Raw genomic sequence first — 17,150 nt, 5'->3', positions numbered from 1 at the left:
CCACTGCCAACGCAGGCAGCCAAATCTTGACGGGCCACACATGGGACTTCTCATTGCCCCTCAAGGTCCTACACCCACTGCTCCCCTTCCCTCAAGGCTCCAGCACCACCCATACGGCCACCCTCTCTTGCTTTACTCGAAAGGCTGAAGCTATCCTTTGGGGCCTTATGCCTCTCTTCAAGGTCTCCAGATTCATCCTCTCTCTGGAGTCTGCATCATCAACTGCTTACCAGACAGAATCACACCACCTACTCTCTATGCAACTACGGGAAATCAACCTGATGCTTCTGAACCTGTTTCTTCCTATGAAATGGAGGATAAGGATGCCTATTTAGAGGGGCTGATGGGATGACATGATAATTAATACTGTGCCACCAGAGTTGCCATGCCACATTTTCCTCGTTCACTACAGTGGCCGCTTGTCATCCATCACAAGGTCTTTGCTGCCTCAGGGCATTCACAATGTTGTTCCCTCTGCCTGGCACACTCCTCCCACACTCTTCTCAAGGCTGTTTCTTTCTCTTCAGAGAAAACTCCTCTGGTCGCTGTGTCTAAATGGGATTGCCCCTGCTATTCTCTGTCCCAGGTCCTGTTGACTTCCTTCATCACTACTGGATATGATTTTCTTCAACGACAGCTCTGGTCTCTAGTAATAGATAAGACAGTAAAGTTAAGTGAATGGGCTCTAGACCTAGACTTCCACTCACTAGCTGTGTGTCCCTGGACAAAGTGCTTACTCTCTCTATGCCTCAATGTTTTCACCTCTAAGATGGTCATAATATTCACACCTCTCTCAGGGGTTGTGTGCGGTCAATTAATTTCCCCATATATGGCATTTAGAATCGCACCTGGCAGATGGCAAGTGTTCAATACATGCTAGCTGCTGCTGTTTGTCTTCTTGCTTATTGTCATTTACCCCGCTAGATGCTAACTTCCCCAGAATGTGAACCTTGCTTGTCTTGTGCTCCATTATATCCCCAAAGCTTGGCACTCAGTGATGCTCAATAAACTTTCACTCAGTGAATAAATAATCATCACAGACTCATCATAGATGTCCTGCCAGAATCTCAGATTTAGTAAGTGCCACACCATCAGGTGCTACCTGCTCCTCACGGCTCCCAATTCTGAATCCTCTTCCCACTTGCGCCATTGCCCTCCATAACTGACCAGTGACTTAGTCCTGAAGGGTCTATCTGCTTCTGTAACTCAACAACATTAATTCAGTGCCTACTGTGAGCTGGCCATGATGGAGAGCCCCTCAGTGGACTCTGTCCCCTCTCTCCATTCTCCCTTTGGCTTGAGTTCACACATTTCTCCTGGCTTTGTTGAGTGGTGCCCTAAGGACCCCACCCCGCTACCCATCTGACCTCCACCTTGCATCTAGAGCAGGGGTTGGCAAACCATCACCTGTGGGCCAAATCTGGTCCACTGCTTGTTTTTTTAATTAAAGTTATATGGGAACCCAGCCATGCCCATTCTCTACAATGGCAGAGTTGAGTAACCATGACAGAAGCCCCATGGCCTGCAAAACCTAGAATATTATCTGCCTCTTTACAGAACAAGTTTGCTGACCCCTGATCTAGAGAAACTTGTCTAAGCCTTGTACTTCTCATGCTGTCCCTGGCTCAAGAATATTCAGTGGTCCCCATGGCCCACTAGCCCAAATCCAAACTCCTTAGCTTAATATTCAAGGCTCTCAAGTATCAGGTGCCAGCCCACTTCTCCCACTTTATCTTCTGCTGCTTCTTCCAATGTACCCTGCTCGCAAGCCCCATATACTTGCCAAACTTTCCCATCACTGGATCTTTGTTGGTGTCATTCCACATGTCCGGGAAGCTGTCTTCACCTACCACTCCTGACCCATTCCTGTCCATCTTTCCAAGTCGGCCTCATAGGCCATCACATCCTGGGGGTCTTTCCTTGCCACCCAGCTGGAAGCTCTCTCTTCCTAGAGCCCACACCACACCATTTTCACATCCCGATTTCCTGGTTCTGAGCACACTGTACCCACAACAGTCTCCTTGTGAAATAACCCCAGGTCTCATCTCCTCACCCCAGCCCCACCCCAAGACTCTAGGCTCCCTAAGGGAGTGAGCCGGGATAACCTACTTCTGTATCCTCAACAGCTTTGCCGGCACACACACAAGAGTCACTAAATGTTCACTGGGTCAAATGACATGTTATTTTCCTTGATTTAGAGAAAGAGGTTTTCTAATGTAAGAAATTTGCTTCTCTCGGTAAGGCGGTGGGGAAGAGAAGTCACTGATGAACTGACAGTGGTTTTTCCCTTTTTTACCCATTTGCGGATTTGTTTATATACCTCCCCCTTGCTCTGTCATAAAGAGCTAAAAGACTTGCTTTTTAAAAATTCGGCTACTACAGGGAAGTAAAATTAACCAGTATTATACCAGCTAACTCCTTCCCCATTTCGCCAACTCCATCTGTCATCTTGGCTTTAATTCCCCTGCGGTGTGTGTAAATCATCTCAAAGTCTTTTTGGCCACCAAAGGGGGACTCACTTTAAATAAATCATCCCCTCCATTCCAATGCACTTTGCTCAGAGATGACAGAAGTAGACACCTTGTCTAACGCATTTACACAACTTTCATGCAGAATGGCAGCGTGGCCACCTCCAGTGCAGGGTTCAGAGACAACAGACCAAGTTGGAAGCCAGTTAGGAGCTAGCTGACCTTGACAAGTTTGGGATCTCTTGGGCCAGTGTTCTCATCTGAAAAGTAGGTTGATAATTGTCACTTTACAAGGTTACTGGGGGCATTAAGTGAGATAGTGCACGAGAAAGTACCCAGGGAAGTGCCAGACATGTAGTGAACACTGAACAAATCCATTCCCCCCTCCCTTCCTCCTTTGGGTTTGAGCTTCCCAGCAGACAGGCTTTCTCCAGCTTCTCCTCAGTCACACCAAGATAGGAATGGAATAGGGCATTTGGGGCAGCCCTAGGAACTGCCAAAGGGAGGTGCCAGGGAACACTGGTGTATGTGCGTGCATTGAGTATGAACGTGTGCACTCAAATGCATGTGCGTGTGTGTGTGTGTGTGTGTGTATCTTGGCTACTGTCTGGTACCTATAGCTGCACGTGCCCACCTGAACCTGCTCTTCCCCCAGTATCAGAAGAGCTGGGCTCAGTGTTGACACTTACACGATTTTTAATGTTTGAACAACTCCTTTCTTTGTTTCTTCCCTGGTGCCTCCCTCTAACACTATTTACTTCCTTGTTCAGAAACTATAGTGCCATCCCTTATTGTCTATGGATAAAATCCAAACTCCGTTGCCTGCCATTCGAGGCCGTCCCCAGCCAGCCTGTGCCATCTCCCACTCCTCCCATGAGAAAATGGCCTGTGTTCCAGTCCTGTGGGATGGTTTACTACTTCCTGGGCAATGCCTGTCTTACTGGCTCTCTGCCTTAGTTCATGGGACTTCTTCAGATTGATGTGCATCCTCGAACTCCCCACCTGTGCTTGTTGAAGTCTTAGAAACACTTCAAAGCTCAGCTCAGGTCCAGCTTCTTTGCAAAGCCTTCTCTGACGTCCTGACAGGACAGAACATGGTCAGATGGAAAGATGGTGCTCTTTCCCCTGTGTGCTGAGCACTTCCTTGTCCCTCTCTTTACAGCCCTTACTTCGTCCTGCCCTGGACTACTGGGAGTTCCAAGAATGTCCATCTTCCCTCAACTAGACTGCAAGCTCCTGGGAGACAGAGACCACTTTCTACCTCATTCTGTACCACCTGCCTCAGAGTATCTCCTTTGGGGGAACTTGTTAAATGTAAGTCAAACTGACTTCCATCCAGAATAGAATTCACAGGGGCCTGGACCTGCCTGCACACCTTGCCTGGGATTTTAGCGACTCTAGTCTTTTGGGTAGCAGGTGGAGTCCCATACAAGAGGCAGGGAATCCCAGTGGTTAGGGGTGAAAGCTTATGAGTTGTATTGGGTACTTCATCTCTCTGAGCCCTGATTTCCTCCCCTGCAAGATGGTGATTAAAATACCAGCTTGCTGGGTGTTTGTGCAACGAAATGAGATAACACAGTGCTTGGCTTACTGCAGGTGCTCAGACCATGGTGGTTGTGAGATCACCAAGGCAGCTGCCTGGCAAGATGCTCCCGGGGTCCTGGGAGCCAGCAAATTCTCACTGGGAAAGAGATTCAAGTTTATTCCGAATACCTTCACAGTCGTGTGTGCCTCAAACTTGAAAGCTTTGGTCTGTCCATTCTCCAAGTACACCTTGAGCACGTTGGGCATACACAGCAGAGAATTACCCTGGAAAACACAAGAGTATGTTGAAACTGTCCCTCCCTGTCCCTGGTTGTGACAGATCCTCAGATTCCCTGGCCCTGCCTGGTGAGGAGAGCAGGATTCTCCCCAACCTCCTCACTACGTTGTAGATTGATTCTTGACATTTGGAGATTTCTCCAATGGATGAGGTCTATGCCACACAGATACAGGCGTGCTTTGTTCCAGGGATATAGCCACTAGAACTGGAAGACGGTGAAGAGTGAGCCCTGCCACGAGCATACTGACAGCACTGTGAGAGCCTGTATGATGTCATGCGGCCATCAGCTGACACTTCACTGCTGGTTGCCTCCCCTGTGGGATGCAATTTGGTAAGTGAGGTGACAAGCATGAACATAGTCCCAGATGGGCCTTTCTGAGATTCTTGCACTGTGCCTTGTGGGGTTGGGTGAAACGGGGGGGTAGGATGCCCCCTCAGAGCCGCCTCAACGTTTTACTGCTTCATTCCCTACAGTAAAGCAACACCAAAGGGCAGAGGGCTGCTCTCCGCCTCTACTCATCCCAACCATCACTCCGGATTTATGAGATAAACTGCCCCCAACTCTAATCTCTGCAAAGAGTTTGGGTACAAAGCCCACCTGGGTTAGAAGCTTACCATCTTTTTTCAAAAACCTGACAGTCTTTTTCAGATGAGAATTTTGTGTCTTTTAAACATAAGGCCACTTGTATCGTTTAAGCAAGACTCACATTCATCACTCTACGTAATTTTTTTTTTTAAACCACAGTACTTTTATGGAAGAAAAAGGAATATGGTCATATCCCAGTGCCATTTCACACTCAGTCAGGGATGAGGGATTTCACGTCGCTCATGTTGTCATCTCACTATTCTGGTTTAGGGTATTTAGAAATCTTAATCTTTGGAATTCCCAAGTATGACATGCTTTCCTTGATACTTTATTATTTGTGATTTACCAAAAAAATACATCCATAACATCATCCCATTACCAAGGCTTTTCTCTAAGGCTTCTTCCCATTTTTATCTATACCTGTAAATAGCTTTTAGAGAGCCACACTAATAGAACATGCACGATTCTATGTGCATTTTTACTCAACACATATACACTTCTTCATGTGGGTTTAATGTTTATAATTTTAATGGACTTATAAAGAGTCTGTTGAGTTGGAATATCAGAATTTCTTTAACCATTCCTCTGCCCTAGACATTTAACATTTTTTCAAAATATTTGCAATTTATCTATCAGTAAAACAGATATCTTTAACTACATGGATTTTTGCATTTAAATTATTTTATAAACTTAAATTAATGAGAATGTGATCCTTGGCCCACTTTTATGGCATTCATTAAGTTTTGTTTTCTTCTACTCCCAGAGATTAGATCAACTTACAAAGCCACCAATTAGTACATGAGTGTAGCTACTTTCTTGGCATCAGGGCTTACATTTTTCTTTATTTGTGCTCATTTACTAAGTATAAAGTAGCAGTTCTTAATATTTTCCTTTGCCTTTCTTTAACGGTTAGCAAAGTTAAGCATATTTGAAGTGTTGGTTTCCTTAAGTCAGACAGAGAAAGCTAATACTGTATGATATCACTTATATGTGGAATCTAAAAAATAAAACAAACTAGTGAATATAACAAAAAAGAAACAGACTCACAGACATAGAGAATAAACTAGAGGTTACCACTAGGGAGCAGGTGGAGGGGCAAGGTAGGGGTAGGGAATTAAGAGGTACCAACTACTATGTATAAAATGAATAAGCTACAGAGATATATTGATCAGCACAGGGAATATGGCCAAAATTTTATAATAACTATAAATGGAGTATATAACCTTTAAAGATTGTGAATCACAATGTTGAAACTTGAAACTTATATTGTATATCAACTATACCTCAATAATAAAAAAAAAACCCAAACCCCCAAATGTTGTTTTCCTATTTCAGATTCTTCTAGGGTCTTAGTATGTTTCAAGGGAGAAAGTTTAGCAACTGATTTTATCATCTTTTAAATACCTGAGAGGATGAAAATGTAGGTCACAATGATGAACTCTCGCTGGTTTGGCTGTCTCTGCCTCACATGGCTGATACGGAGACTCGGGACCCTGAGCTGCAAGTCTCCCCAGGGGATCTGGTTCACATCTGCAGAACCCTTATTCTCTACCTGTTCTGTTAGTTGGTCCTAGCTTCTACTTCTCTTTATTATGTACTACTCTTTTTTTTTTTTTTTTTTTTGCGGTACGCGGGCTTCTCACTGTTGTGGCCTCTCCTGTTGCAGAGCACAGGCTCCGGACGCGCAGGCTCAGCGGCCATGCATGGCTCACGGGCCCAGCCTCTCCACGGCATGTGGGATCTTCCCGGACCGGGGCACAAACCTGTGTCCCCTGCATCGGCAGCCGGACTCTCAACCACTGCGCCACCAGGGAAGCCCAACTATGTACTACTCTTAAAAACACATGTTGAATCAAAATTTAATTTGCTGAAGAGGTTTGATCCATTTTCACAAACATGGACACACAGAGACTCAAATATTTCAGACTGACAGGATCTCAGGTCTTTTCTGATTAATACACTAGGCCTCCCACTAGACCTTCCGGAACAAATCCACCTTTTACTCTGAGGTCTAACTGAAGGTGGAGTCTGTTAAGCAGCAGGACAGGAAGAAAATAAGGGCTCTTCAGATGTGAATCAGATCACCTGAATCCTGTGTTAAAATGGCCGTGACTCCCCATTCACTGGTCTCTATGCTAAGAAAACCAGATAAGGACAAGCTCTGATTTGAAAGTTTCAAAATCTATTATTGATCACTGAATTCAGAATGGTAATAGTTACAAGACCATCGGGTGGAAAATATTTAAATTATGAGTATATGAGTCTTTAACCGTCCACATTGAAAACATCAAACGCTAGCCACAATTTTCCCTTTACAAACTTGTCTTCTGAACCCTCATATCCAACCACACCAATCCTGGGTATTCCCATATCAAAAAGGACTAGACAGCATGTCACAGTGGAAAACAGAAGAACTCAAGTCACACAGACCTGTGCTCCTGTACTTCTAGCTATGTGATCTCAGAGGTTAATTCTCTTAACCTCTCTAAGCCTCTGCTTCCTCTTTTGTTAAAACACCTCCCATGCAGGGTATGGTGATGACTAAGGATTATGTACCCAAAATTCACGCAATAGAGGTTCAATAGATGATGGGCTCTTTAAAAAAACCAAAGCCCCCCCCCCTCCCCCGGCCACCATCACTACTATCAATATATCACCTGCAGAGGGAATACTAAGTTTGAAGATTTAGAATGAGAAATGAACAATTGGAATCTGTTGAAATTTCAAGGGCAGAAAAATGGAGTCACAGAATGACAGAGCCACACCCAGTGCGTCTCTCCCTGTCCACCGTTTGCAGGTGCCTCACTAAGGGGGCACAGAGCCTCAAGCAAGCCCTCTGCACTCCCTCTGCATCCCCTCCATGCTGCAGATTCCAGAGTCTTCAGGAGATACATGCCAGGAGGCAGCTCACCCACTTCATGAAGAGTCATTTCAACCCCCTGACCAGTGACGCACCTGGCTGTGTCCGCTGACAAGCACTTCCTCTGCAAAGTGCACCTTCACGGGGTTGGTCTTCAGCCTCGCTCGCTTCTCCTCCGTTAGGAAGGAGGACTTGGGGAGTCCCTGCAAAACATTAACACGACACACTTTAGAAAAATGTGGGACTTTCATAAAAGCCATGTACATCTTCTCGTTTCTTAAAAACAAGAGCAAAAGCTTGACAGCTATTGAGAATTCAATTAAAACCCACAGAGAAGGACGACATCCCATTAGAGATCTCTTTTCATAAAATTTAGGGATCTCAACCCAATGTTCTTATGCGTCTGAGGACAGCTCAAGATTCAATACAGTGGCCAAAGGCTGTGGTATGATGAAGACAAAGAGAACTGGCCTGTGAGCAAAGAGACCTGAATTCCAACCCAACTTCAGCTACTCAACAGTTCTGAGAACTACCTCAAACACAAATTGTTATGGAAGAAAACCAGTTGTGTGTGTGTGCGTGTGCGTGCATGTGTGTGTGTGTGTACACACTCCTTTCTCTGGCCTTCAGTCTTCTCTTCTGCACAGTATGGGAACTGGACCAGGAGGCAGAAACAGCATAATTCTAATGAGCATGGGTTCTGGAGTCTAACTACCTGAAAAAAGCCCAGCTCTACTGATTTCTGCATGTGAGACCATGTGCCTGTGAGGCTATAGTGTCCTCATCTGTAAAAGGGGGATAACCAATATATCTACCTTGTAGGATTTTCTTTTGGCACAAATTAAATAAGATATTAAATATTAGTATTAATATTATAATAAATAATGTATTATAAATAATTAATAGAAATACAGATCTATACAATTAAACCAAAACATACTTTTTTTTTTTTTTTTTTGCGTTACGCGGGCCTCTCACTGTTGTGGCGTCTCCCGTTGCGGAGCACAGGCTCCGGACACGCAGGCTCAGCGGCCATGGCTCACGGGCCCAGCCGCTCCGCGGCACGTGGGATCCTCCCGGACCGGGGCACGAACCCGCGTCCCCTGCATCGGCAGGCGGACTCTCAACCACTGCGCCACCAGGGAAGCCCCAAAACATGTTTTAATCATAAAATTCTATGTCCTAGAGAAGCAGTAATTAATATTCCAACTTAGGATTTTATAATTCCTAATCAATTTCAAATCATTTGAGGGCTCTAAGAATCCACTCGGACAAAGATGAGCATTCTTGCGGAAGTAAAATATGTATGATCATTTGTCTTACGATCATATAACTTCTGGTGAGAGGCCCGAGTGGGCTAGACAATATTCAGGGCGTTTCTCAGGGGCACAGGGGCCATCACCTGGGCTAATATCAGCTTTCCCTGCAGGATCTCCAAAGTACAGTATTCATACTCCTCTTTTCTTGGGAACCTCACAGGAATCTTAGGAATGGTACTGGAACATGTTAATTTTCCTCTCCCTATACTTTTTATTTTTTTATTTTTATCTTATTTTAGTTTTTTTTTTTTTTTTTTTTTCTGGTACACGGGCCTCTCACTGTTGTGGCCTCTCCCGTTGTGGAGCACAGGCTCCGGACGCACAGGCTCAGCGGCCATGGCTCACGGGCCCAGCCGCTCCGCGGCATGCGGGATCTTCCCAGACTGGGGCACGAACCCGTGTCCCCTGCATTGGCAGGTGGACTCTCAACCACTGCGTCACCAGGGAAGCCCCTATACTTTTTATTTTTTAAAAGGAGGCAGATATATGCTGTTTCTCTCTCTCCTTACTTAACAAGTGCTATCTTTTGCTATCATTTCTTGGAAATAGAGTAGGAAAAGAACTACCTAATTAAGATTAAGATGTTCTCCACTGAGATGATAATCAGCTAAATGCAAAGAATCTCTCAACACCTGCATGATCATTTATAGCGATTAGCTTTCAGTATACTGTTTTTTTACGCATTGGTTTCACATTATTTCATAGATAAATTCTTCTATTTCGAATAGAAGAATCTCCATTTATCTGTGCATAAAACACTTGGTCTTTCATATTTATGGCAAACATCCTAGTTCTATTTAGGTGGGGTTTTTTTCCTGTTCTACTTCTAAGAAACAAACAAACAAAAAATAACACTTCAAATAAGGAGAGGAGGCAACAATTTCTTTGCTTTTTAGTGTTATGAAGTTTTTGGACCACAGAAATTTAATTTTTTCCACATAATGAAATAGCTGTTTGTTCCACTGTACCTTCTCCCACTCCCTAAATGCTTAGGAGTTCTTTCTGCAACTTACGACTGGATAGACACCCATCCATATTGTTGACATTTTTATGGTTTGTTTTTTATATTTAAGTCTTTAACATCAAATGGTGTGAGATATGTCCCAGTACAATTTCTTGAATAATCATCTTTTCTCCTACTGACTTGGGATGCCATATTTATCATATACTAAATTCTTATACTGGTATCTATTCTTGGACTTTCTATTTGATTAGATTGATATATCCAACATTTCATCAATATCACACTGTTTTAATTACTGCAGCTTTATTAGTTTTAAAATCTAGTATTTCAAGGCCATCCTTATTATTCCTTTTAAAAAAAGATTTTCTTGATAAGTCTCATCTTGATATACTTTGTCAAAATCCAAATAAAAGTCCCACAGGGAGTCTGAATTTTCCTTAAGCATATACATTAACATGAGAAAATCCAACATATTAGTAGTCTTCCCATCAAGGAACATAATATGTAACTCCTTTTATATTAAAGAAAAATTTTACTTCCTTCAGTATTATTCTAGTTTCCTTCATGTAAGGCCCACATATTTCTTTTCCCTAAAGTTCTCCTATTTTTTAATTTTTTCCTGTAAAGAACTAGCCCTTGGATTTATCAACTTTCCAATTTTTTCTGTTTTCCAAAGCATCATTTAGATTTAAATTTTTATCATTTTCTTTAATCTGCTTCATGCTTGTTTTATTAGTCTTTTCTTCCTACTTCTTGCACTGAATATTTACTTAACCTGTTTTCTTGTTAAATAATAAAATCACTTTTAAGGTTAAGAATTTTACTCTGAGTATAGCTTCAACTGTATATAATAAGTTCTAAGAAGTAGAGTTCTAAATTTTAATTATTTTCTACCTAGTCTATAATGGTAATTTTTGCTTTTCCATTTGATTCTGTCTTTACTTAGGAGACTACATTTTTATTCCAAATGACTGGGTGGTTTTAATTAACTTTTTGATAGCTATCAATTTGTGTTTTATTATATTCTGGAAAAGAGACTTACACAGTTGTTTCTTTGGGGAATTTAGTTTTTTTGGTGGTCTGGTATGTGGTCAGTTGGATTAGATTATTAAATGCATTATTAAAATTCTCTATGCCCCTATTTATTTTCTTGTCTATTTGTGGCCAAGGCTAAGAGGTATGTACTAAAGTCTCTCAAAATGAGAATTTTCTGTCAACTTTTCCTCCTTGGTAGTTTTCTCTTACAATCTGATTATATACTTTCCCCTGTATCACATATAAAAGACTCCTAGGCCTACGGTGGTTTAGGATGGCTGGTGCCTTTCTGTGCATCATCGGTACCACACCTTGCCTTGAGGCCGATAAAACACGTTCACATTCCACACCTTGTTGGGTCCTCAGAACAAACCATTAGATAGACAAGGCAGTTATTGTCCTCATCTCTGTTTTACAAAAGTCAAAACTGAAACTAAATGACTGCTCCACAGTGATATCACTCAGACCTGTCTTGAAACTCCTAGTTTGGTACCCTTGTCATCCCACTCTGCATAATCACAGGTCTGTCTCCTTAGCTGGACCATGAGTTCTTGAAGCCTGGACCCACATCTGTGTCCTCCACAATACTGGCACACAGGCTGTTTACTCTACGGGGGATATTCTGCTGGGGGTACAGGGTCTTGGGGCCAAGACGGGTGAAACTAACACACAAGACATAAAAAGAGATATACCGATGTGCAGCGAACAACCGTGATTGAAAGAGAATCTTCAGCTTCCCTGAAAAAAAAGAATAAAGGTAAAAAAAGTCATCATTCTGGGTGATACACGTGTGTGTGTGCGTGTGTGTGTGTGTTAGGGTCAAAAAGACTGGTAGAATTACAAAGCAGCTTCTCTTTCCTCAGCTTCTTTGGCTCAGCAAAATTGAGAAGGACACTGAGAAAGCAGTGATCTGTGAAGGAACTTAAGCTGTCCCAGATGCCACTGCTATCTTAAGAAAATCTTCAGATACTTCCCTCTACCATCTAGTCCATACCTACAGCCACTAAATTAAGTCACTTATCTTTCTTTCTTTTTTTAAATTTTATTTTATTTTTGGCTGCATTGGGTCTTTGTTGCTGCGTGTGAGCTTTCTCTAGTTGCAGTGAGCGGGGGCTACTCTTCGTTGCGGTGCATGGGCTTCTCATTGTGGTGGCTTCTCTTGTTGCAGAGCGTGGGCTCTAGGCGCGCAGGCTTCAGTAGTTGTGGCACACGGGCTCAGTGGTTGTGGCATGTGGGCTCAGTGGTTGTGGCACAGGGGCTTAGTTGCTCCGTGGCATGTGGGATCTTCCTTGACCAGGGACCAAACCCGTGTCCCCTGCATTGGCAGGCGGATTCTTAACCACTGCACCACCAGGGAAGTCCCCACTTATCTTTCATTTAGTCTATATGATGGAAAACTCATCCGGTTGCTATGACCACTAGCTAGGTTTACGTCCAAAAAAAAAAAAAAGAAAAAAATTTTAAGAGAAAACAGAGCACTAACACAGAAAACTTAGGTTGCTATTTCAGAAAACTGGCTAAACATTCATGAAATAGAATAAATGAATGTCGATAACATTGATCAGATAAAAGCCATCAAGTTTATGGTGTTTGGGCACACAAGGTTGGCGGGCCCAATCATTTAATCAAATACTAGACATTTTTGTTTTGTTATAATCTCTTAGGTTCCAAAAGTGATCAAATCAACCAGGTAAGTGCCAAACTTCCACTTTGTATTAGAGGACAGAACTGAAAAATCGATTCATATTTTCCTGTATCTTTGCCATTGCTAGAGAAGCAGTTTGCAAAATAATTTCATTTGATTTCTTGCAATATGAACATTTAGGTCAGCTGCTGCCAGTGTGTTACTTCCTCTAATAGATAAACTCAACCTGAGGTTTCTAAGTGCCTGGGGATTGCCTCTTTTCCATTTTATATAAGAACAGGTCTTTTTCAAGAGAGTTCACAACAAACCAATGTCCAAGTACTCTCAAAAGGACAGTTTGGCCTCACAGATAGATAATCGGAGGAACTAGAGAGATTCTGTTGGTTTTTTGTTTGCTTGGGTTTTTACTTTTATAAATGGCAATGACACTGGGAACTAAGCTAAAAAAGTAAGCAGTTCCGGGATTCCCACACAAGGCATGTAGCTGAGAGTGCAGATGCCAGCATACATCAGGTCACATCCCTGCTCACGAGTCTTCAGTGGTTCAGTCTTCCAGGAGGAGAATAACCCCTGAACTCGCTGTGTCAGCACCAAGATCCTCCATCATCCTGGCCTCACTTCCCAGAACTTTTCTCTAGGTATCCAGTGCCTTAGACAAACTGAACCGCTCAGTGTCCCCTACTCCCCAGCCAATCACTCCTCCTTGTCACTTTGCATGGATCATCCTTCACCTCCATCTTTGTGGCCCAAATTCTACCCAGCATTAAAGGTAGAACTTGGCCAGCCGAAATACTTCTGTACTCTTCTCTGTTTTGTCAAACCACAGCTTCCCCACAAGTTGGAGGAACCTCCAGCGTTTATAGCCCCTTTCCCCTGCTTCTCTTGAAGCACTGTCTGCCCTCAATCTTAGCAGGGTATACACGAGCTGTCTCTGCACTACCATCCTGTAAGTGTCTGGGGAGTGGAGCCCCTTTGCCCCCCAGGGTTCCTTGCCCATTGAACAGATCAGGGTTCAATGTTACCTAAACATCCAAATTTTGGTCTACTGTTTTAAATTGTGAATACTTTTGTTTATTAGTCAGAGTTTGATCTAGCCTGGCAGAGATATTAGTAGCAGTGAAAATCTAAAATTCATTTGCTGGAATGGAGAAATTCTTTGAGAAAACCACCCAGTAATTGGGAAAGCAAACTTCATGATTTCCATAACCATATTTCATTTTTTAAAATGAAATAATCAAATCCTTTCCTGGCTGCCCCACTCACTCACCTTACTCCCTGGCAATCTTGAAGCAATATTGGGTGTGGTTGAGAGGATTCTATTTTCTACACTATGATGGATTCTCTATAAATCTTATGTCTCTCCGCAGCGAGATTGTGGACTTCCTGAGGGTGGAGACTGCATTATGCATTTTCATTTTCTCTTTCTCTGACTTTGTTATTGTTGCCTGTTATTCAGTGTGTGTTGCACACAATAGGCCCTCAGAAATGAAAACCACCACTCACAAAAAGGCACAGACTAAAGTACAAACTTGAAGTATCTTCAAGCTGGCTTTCCTCTAACTCTATTTCTCGTTTCCTTTTATTTATATTAAAGTCATTAAAACAGTGTTGGGTGAAAGTTTTAAAAGACAAAGGCTGCACGTGCCTATAGAACATGTGTCAGGCCTCCTCACTCCTGTCACTCACTTCCTCTGTCTTAAAACCAGGGTTGCCAACTGTCAGTGCCAACCACATTCACTCATTCCACTGAGCACCCACTGTGTGCCTGGTCTTAAGGAGATCATGGTCAAAGCAGAAAGTGAGACATTTACAAAAATCACCATGACACCAGGTAGAAGTTGGTAGGTGCCATACCAATGGAACTACGTATATGCCTACCAGGCTGCACCAAGAACATTTAGGAAGAGATATTAAAAGGGTTAAAGAACAATAAGCAGACTTAGTGTCAATTTAGTCTAATTTTTGGCATACGTTACAACAACCCTATACATCCTTAAGGGGTAGGGCCTATGTATTATTCATAATTACATTCCCCGCAGTGCCTAGCACAGTGTTTTGGGCATTGCAGGGGGTTGATAAATAGAGCACCCTGTGCCTCCCCATCACTTCTGTAGGCAGGTGAAAGAGGGCAGATAGTAACCGAGATGGAATTCTAAAACAAGGCTGTTATTGCTGCTTTAAAGGAGCCTGCACTTTACTTAAATCCCAGGGATATCAGTTATGCCCTTTCTGTCTCCCACCCTTGCTCTATAATAATCTGTGCAATATATATAATAATATATATAATAATTCTGTGGATGACGGAAGACAATTCAGTACCTCAGAATATCGACTGCTCGTTCACAGGAGAGGTCTTCAGCAGGCTCGTTGTTCATCTGGAGGATCTGATCACCAGCGAAAAGCTTGCCATGAGCGGAGCCTCCTGTTGAAGAGAAAAGAAGTAACTGATGTCGTGACAGGAGGGCCCAGACCCCATGTGTCACAGCAGCTCACCTGAATGGCAGCCTGATCCAGTCCCCAGGGCTCTGGCTCACCCCCACCCCTGGCCAGACTTGGGCTCACATGGATTTCAGTTTTCCTGTTTACAAAGCATGGATAACGTACCTACCATCCGTCACCTTCAAGGGATATTAGGAGACTGTCCAGGGAAAGAAGACTAGCAGAAACTCCCTGAATCAACAGAGCTGGCCAGCGAATCTACTACATTCATTGCTAAAGAACTCTGGTGTGTGTGTGTGTGTGTGTGTGTGTGTGTAAATTCAAATTAATAGATTTTAACTAGTCCCAGATCTCACATCAATACATAGCTGAAGTATGACAAAAAACACTACACATTCCCAGCCTGCTCATCTTCACCCTGATACAGCCTATATTTTACAGAGACTCAAGTGAAAACAAATCAATAATTTCTATTACTGTCTGCCCAGAAACTCTCCCCAGCTCAGAGCATGTAGGGTTCAGAGAGGAGGGCCTGCTGGTCCCAATACTGTCACTGTCCCTGAGACTGGCCAGGGGGCCACAGGTGGGAAAATCCCTGGCTGAGGCCAGTGGACCTGGGGTGCAGATCAGCAAGTGCACTTGGAGCTCCTCCCTCCCAGCACCACAGGAAGGTGCAAAGCCCTAGACAGAATTAGGTCGAAATTAGATGTGCCCTGTCTAGCTTTCTGGGGTAGCATTTTCTACATTATGTTATAGCACAGAGAGATGGGAAGAGAACCAGGGATATTTCCCCCCCAAGAAGCCAAAATCCTTTCTTGTTTCCCAGTCAGCCCCTACCTGCTGTGACGGCCACCACTGTGAGGGGAAGGGTCTCAGAAATGTGAAATCCATAGTCCTGGAGGAGATCGTCTTTGTCTATTTTTACTGTGTGTTTCACAGGGATGATGGTCTGGGTTGGGATCCCAGGGGGTCCATCAGCTGCAGCATCTTTAGCCCTGGAAGAGAAGGAGTGTGTAAAAAAGACAGAGAGGGGAGTTTAGTTGGTGGCCACAAACCAGGTCAGCCCTAGGCATTCTGGAGGAGGAAGATGCAGAGCTGAGTGGATACCAACTCTCCTCTTGAGAGAGAGACGACACAAACGCCAGTAGATAAGACAGCAGGACATAGCACCGTGCTCTAAAAGAGAGGTTGTGAAGTGCTGTGGGTACTCAGAGAAGAGGTAGAGCAGTTTTAACTTTGTGGGAATCAGGGAAGCATTTGCTACCTAGAAGAGGTGGCATCTGAGAGATGTCGAGGGTATATCTACACAGCCCAAATCCTGGCACACAGAAGATATTCAGTAACTGCTGCTGAGTGGATGGATGCATAGATGTATGGATGGATAGATGGATGGATTCATGGATGGACGCATGGATGGATGGATGGGTGGGTGGATGGATGGATGAATGGATGGATGGACGGACAGGCATTCCAGGCAGGGGGCACTGCTTCAGCAGAGGTACAGAAGAGGAAAAACATGGACTGTGAATAGGAACAAGGAATTGCTCAGTTTAGATGTCTAATGATGACTAATTTTTATAGGTGAGTTGTTTCTTTGGTGATTTTTTTCACTTTATAATGAACGTTGCTTCCCCTTCAACTTTGTAACTGTGAGGATTCCAGTATAAAATCCCAGATATTGCAGACTTTCTCTATATTAACTGCTAAAAAAATGTATGTTCTCTATATATCTAAAAGCAGGTAAGTTGAAAGTTATATTTTCTATCTCTCAATACCACAAAGCGAATTTATGAGCTATTTTTCATTTGCTTGTGGCAAATGATTTTTTTCCTTCTAAGAGTCAGTGGTTCTTTCTGAGGAAGGTCAAATAGTGATGGGATAAGGTATTTACTGTCATTATAGACAACAGAAATGTGGAGGAGTAACAGCTCCCTCGGGGCTCTGCAGCTAAGGTTTATCATTTATTCTCATCTATTTACCAAACACTGTCAGGAACTCTGCCCAATGCAATA

At 43.3% G+C, this 17,150-nt stretch overlaps 1 protein-coding gene across 2 annotated transcripts in view; it reads right to left on the bottom strand.

The window, feature by feature from the left end:
* The window catches only part of FRMPD1 (FERM and PDZ domain containing 1), a gene marked incomplete at its 5' end in the record, with an annotated part of 46,549 nt that overhangs the window by 15,581 nt on the left and 13,818 nt on the right, over window positions 1–17,150 (bottom strand). For both annotated transcript variants that reach the window (XM_081237084.1, XM_081237085.1), the window contains 5 exons: window positions 4,182–4,277; window positions 7,832–7,939; window positions 11,747–11,792; window positions 15,019–15,121; window positions 15,976–16,133. In XM_081237084.1, coding sequence (XP_081093210.1) covers window positions 4,182–4,277; window positions 7,832–7,939; window positions 11,747–11,792; window positions 15,019–15,121; window positions 15,976–16,133 — 511 coding nt within the window. The remainder of the gene's footprint in view (window positions 1–4,181; window positions 4,278–7,831; window positions 7,940–11,746; window positions 11,793–15,018; window positions 15,122–15,975; window positions 16,134–17,150) is intronic.

Source organism: Mesoplodon bidens (assembly GCF_964165515.1).
Source record: "Mesoplodon bidens genome assembly, chromosome: 6".
Classification (NCBI taxonomy): domain Eukaryota; kingdom Metazoa; phylum Chordata; class Mammalia; order Artiodactyla; family Ziphiidae; genus Mesoplodon; species Mesoplodon bidens.
Note: the sequence above shows the minus strand (reverse complement) of the source record. Positions and strands in the feature narration are given on the sequence as shown.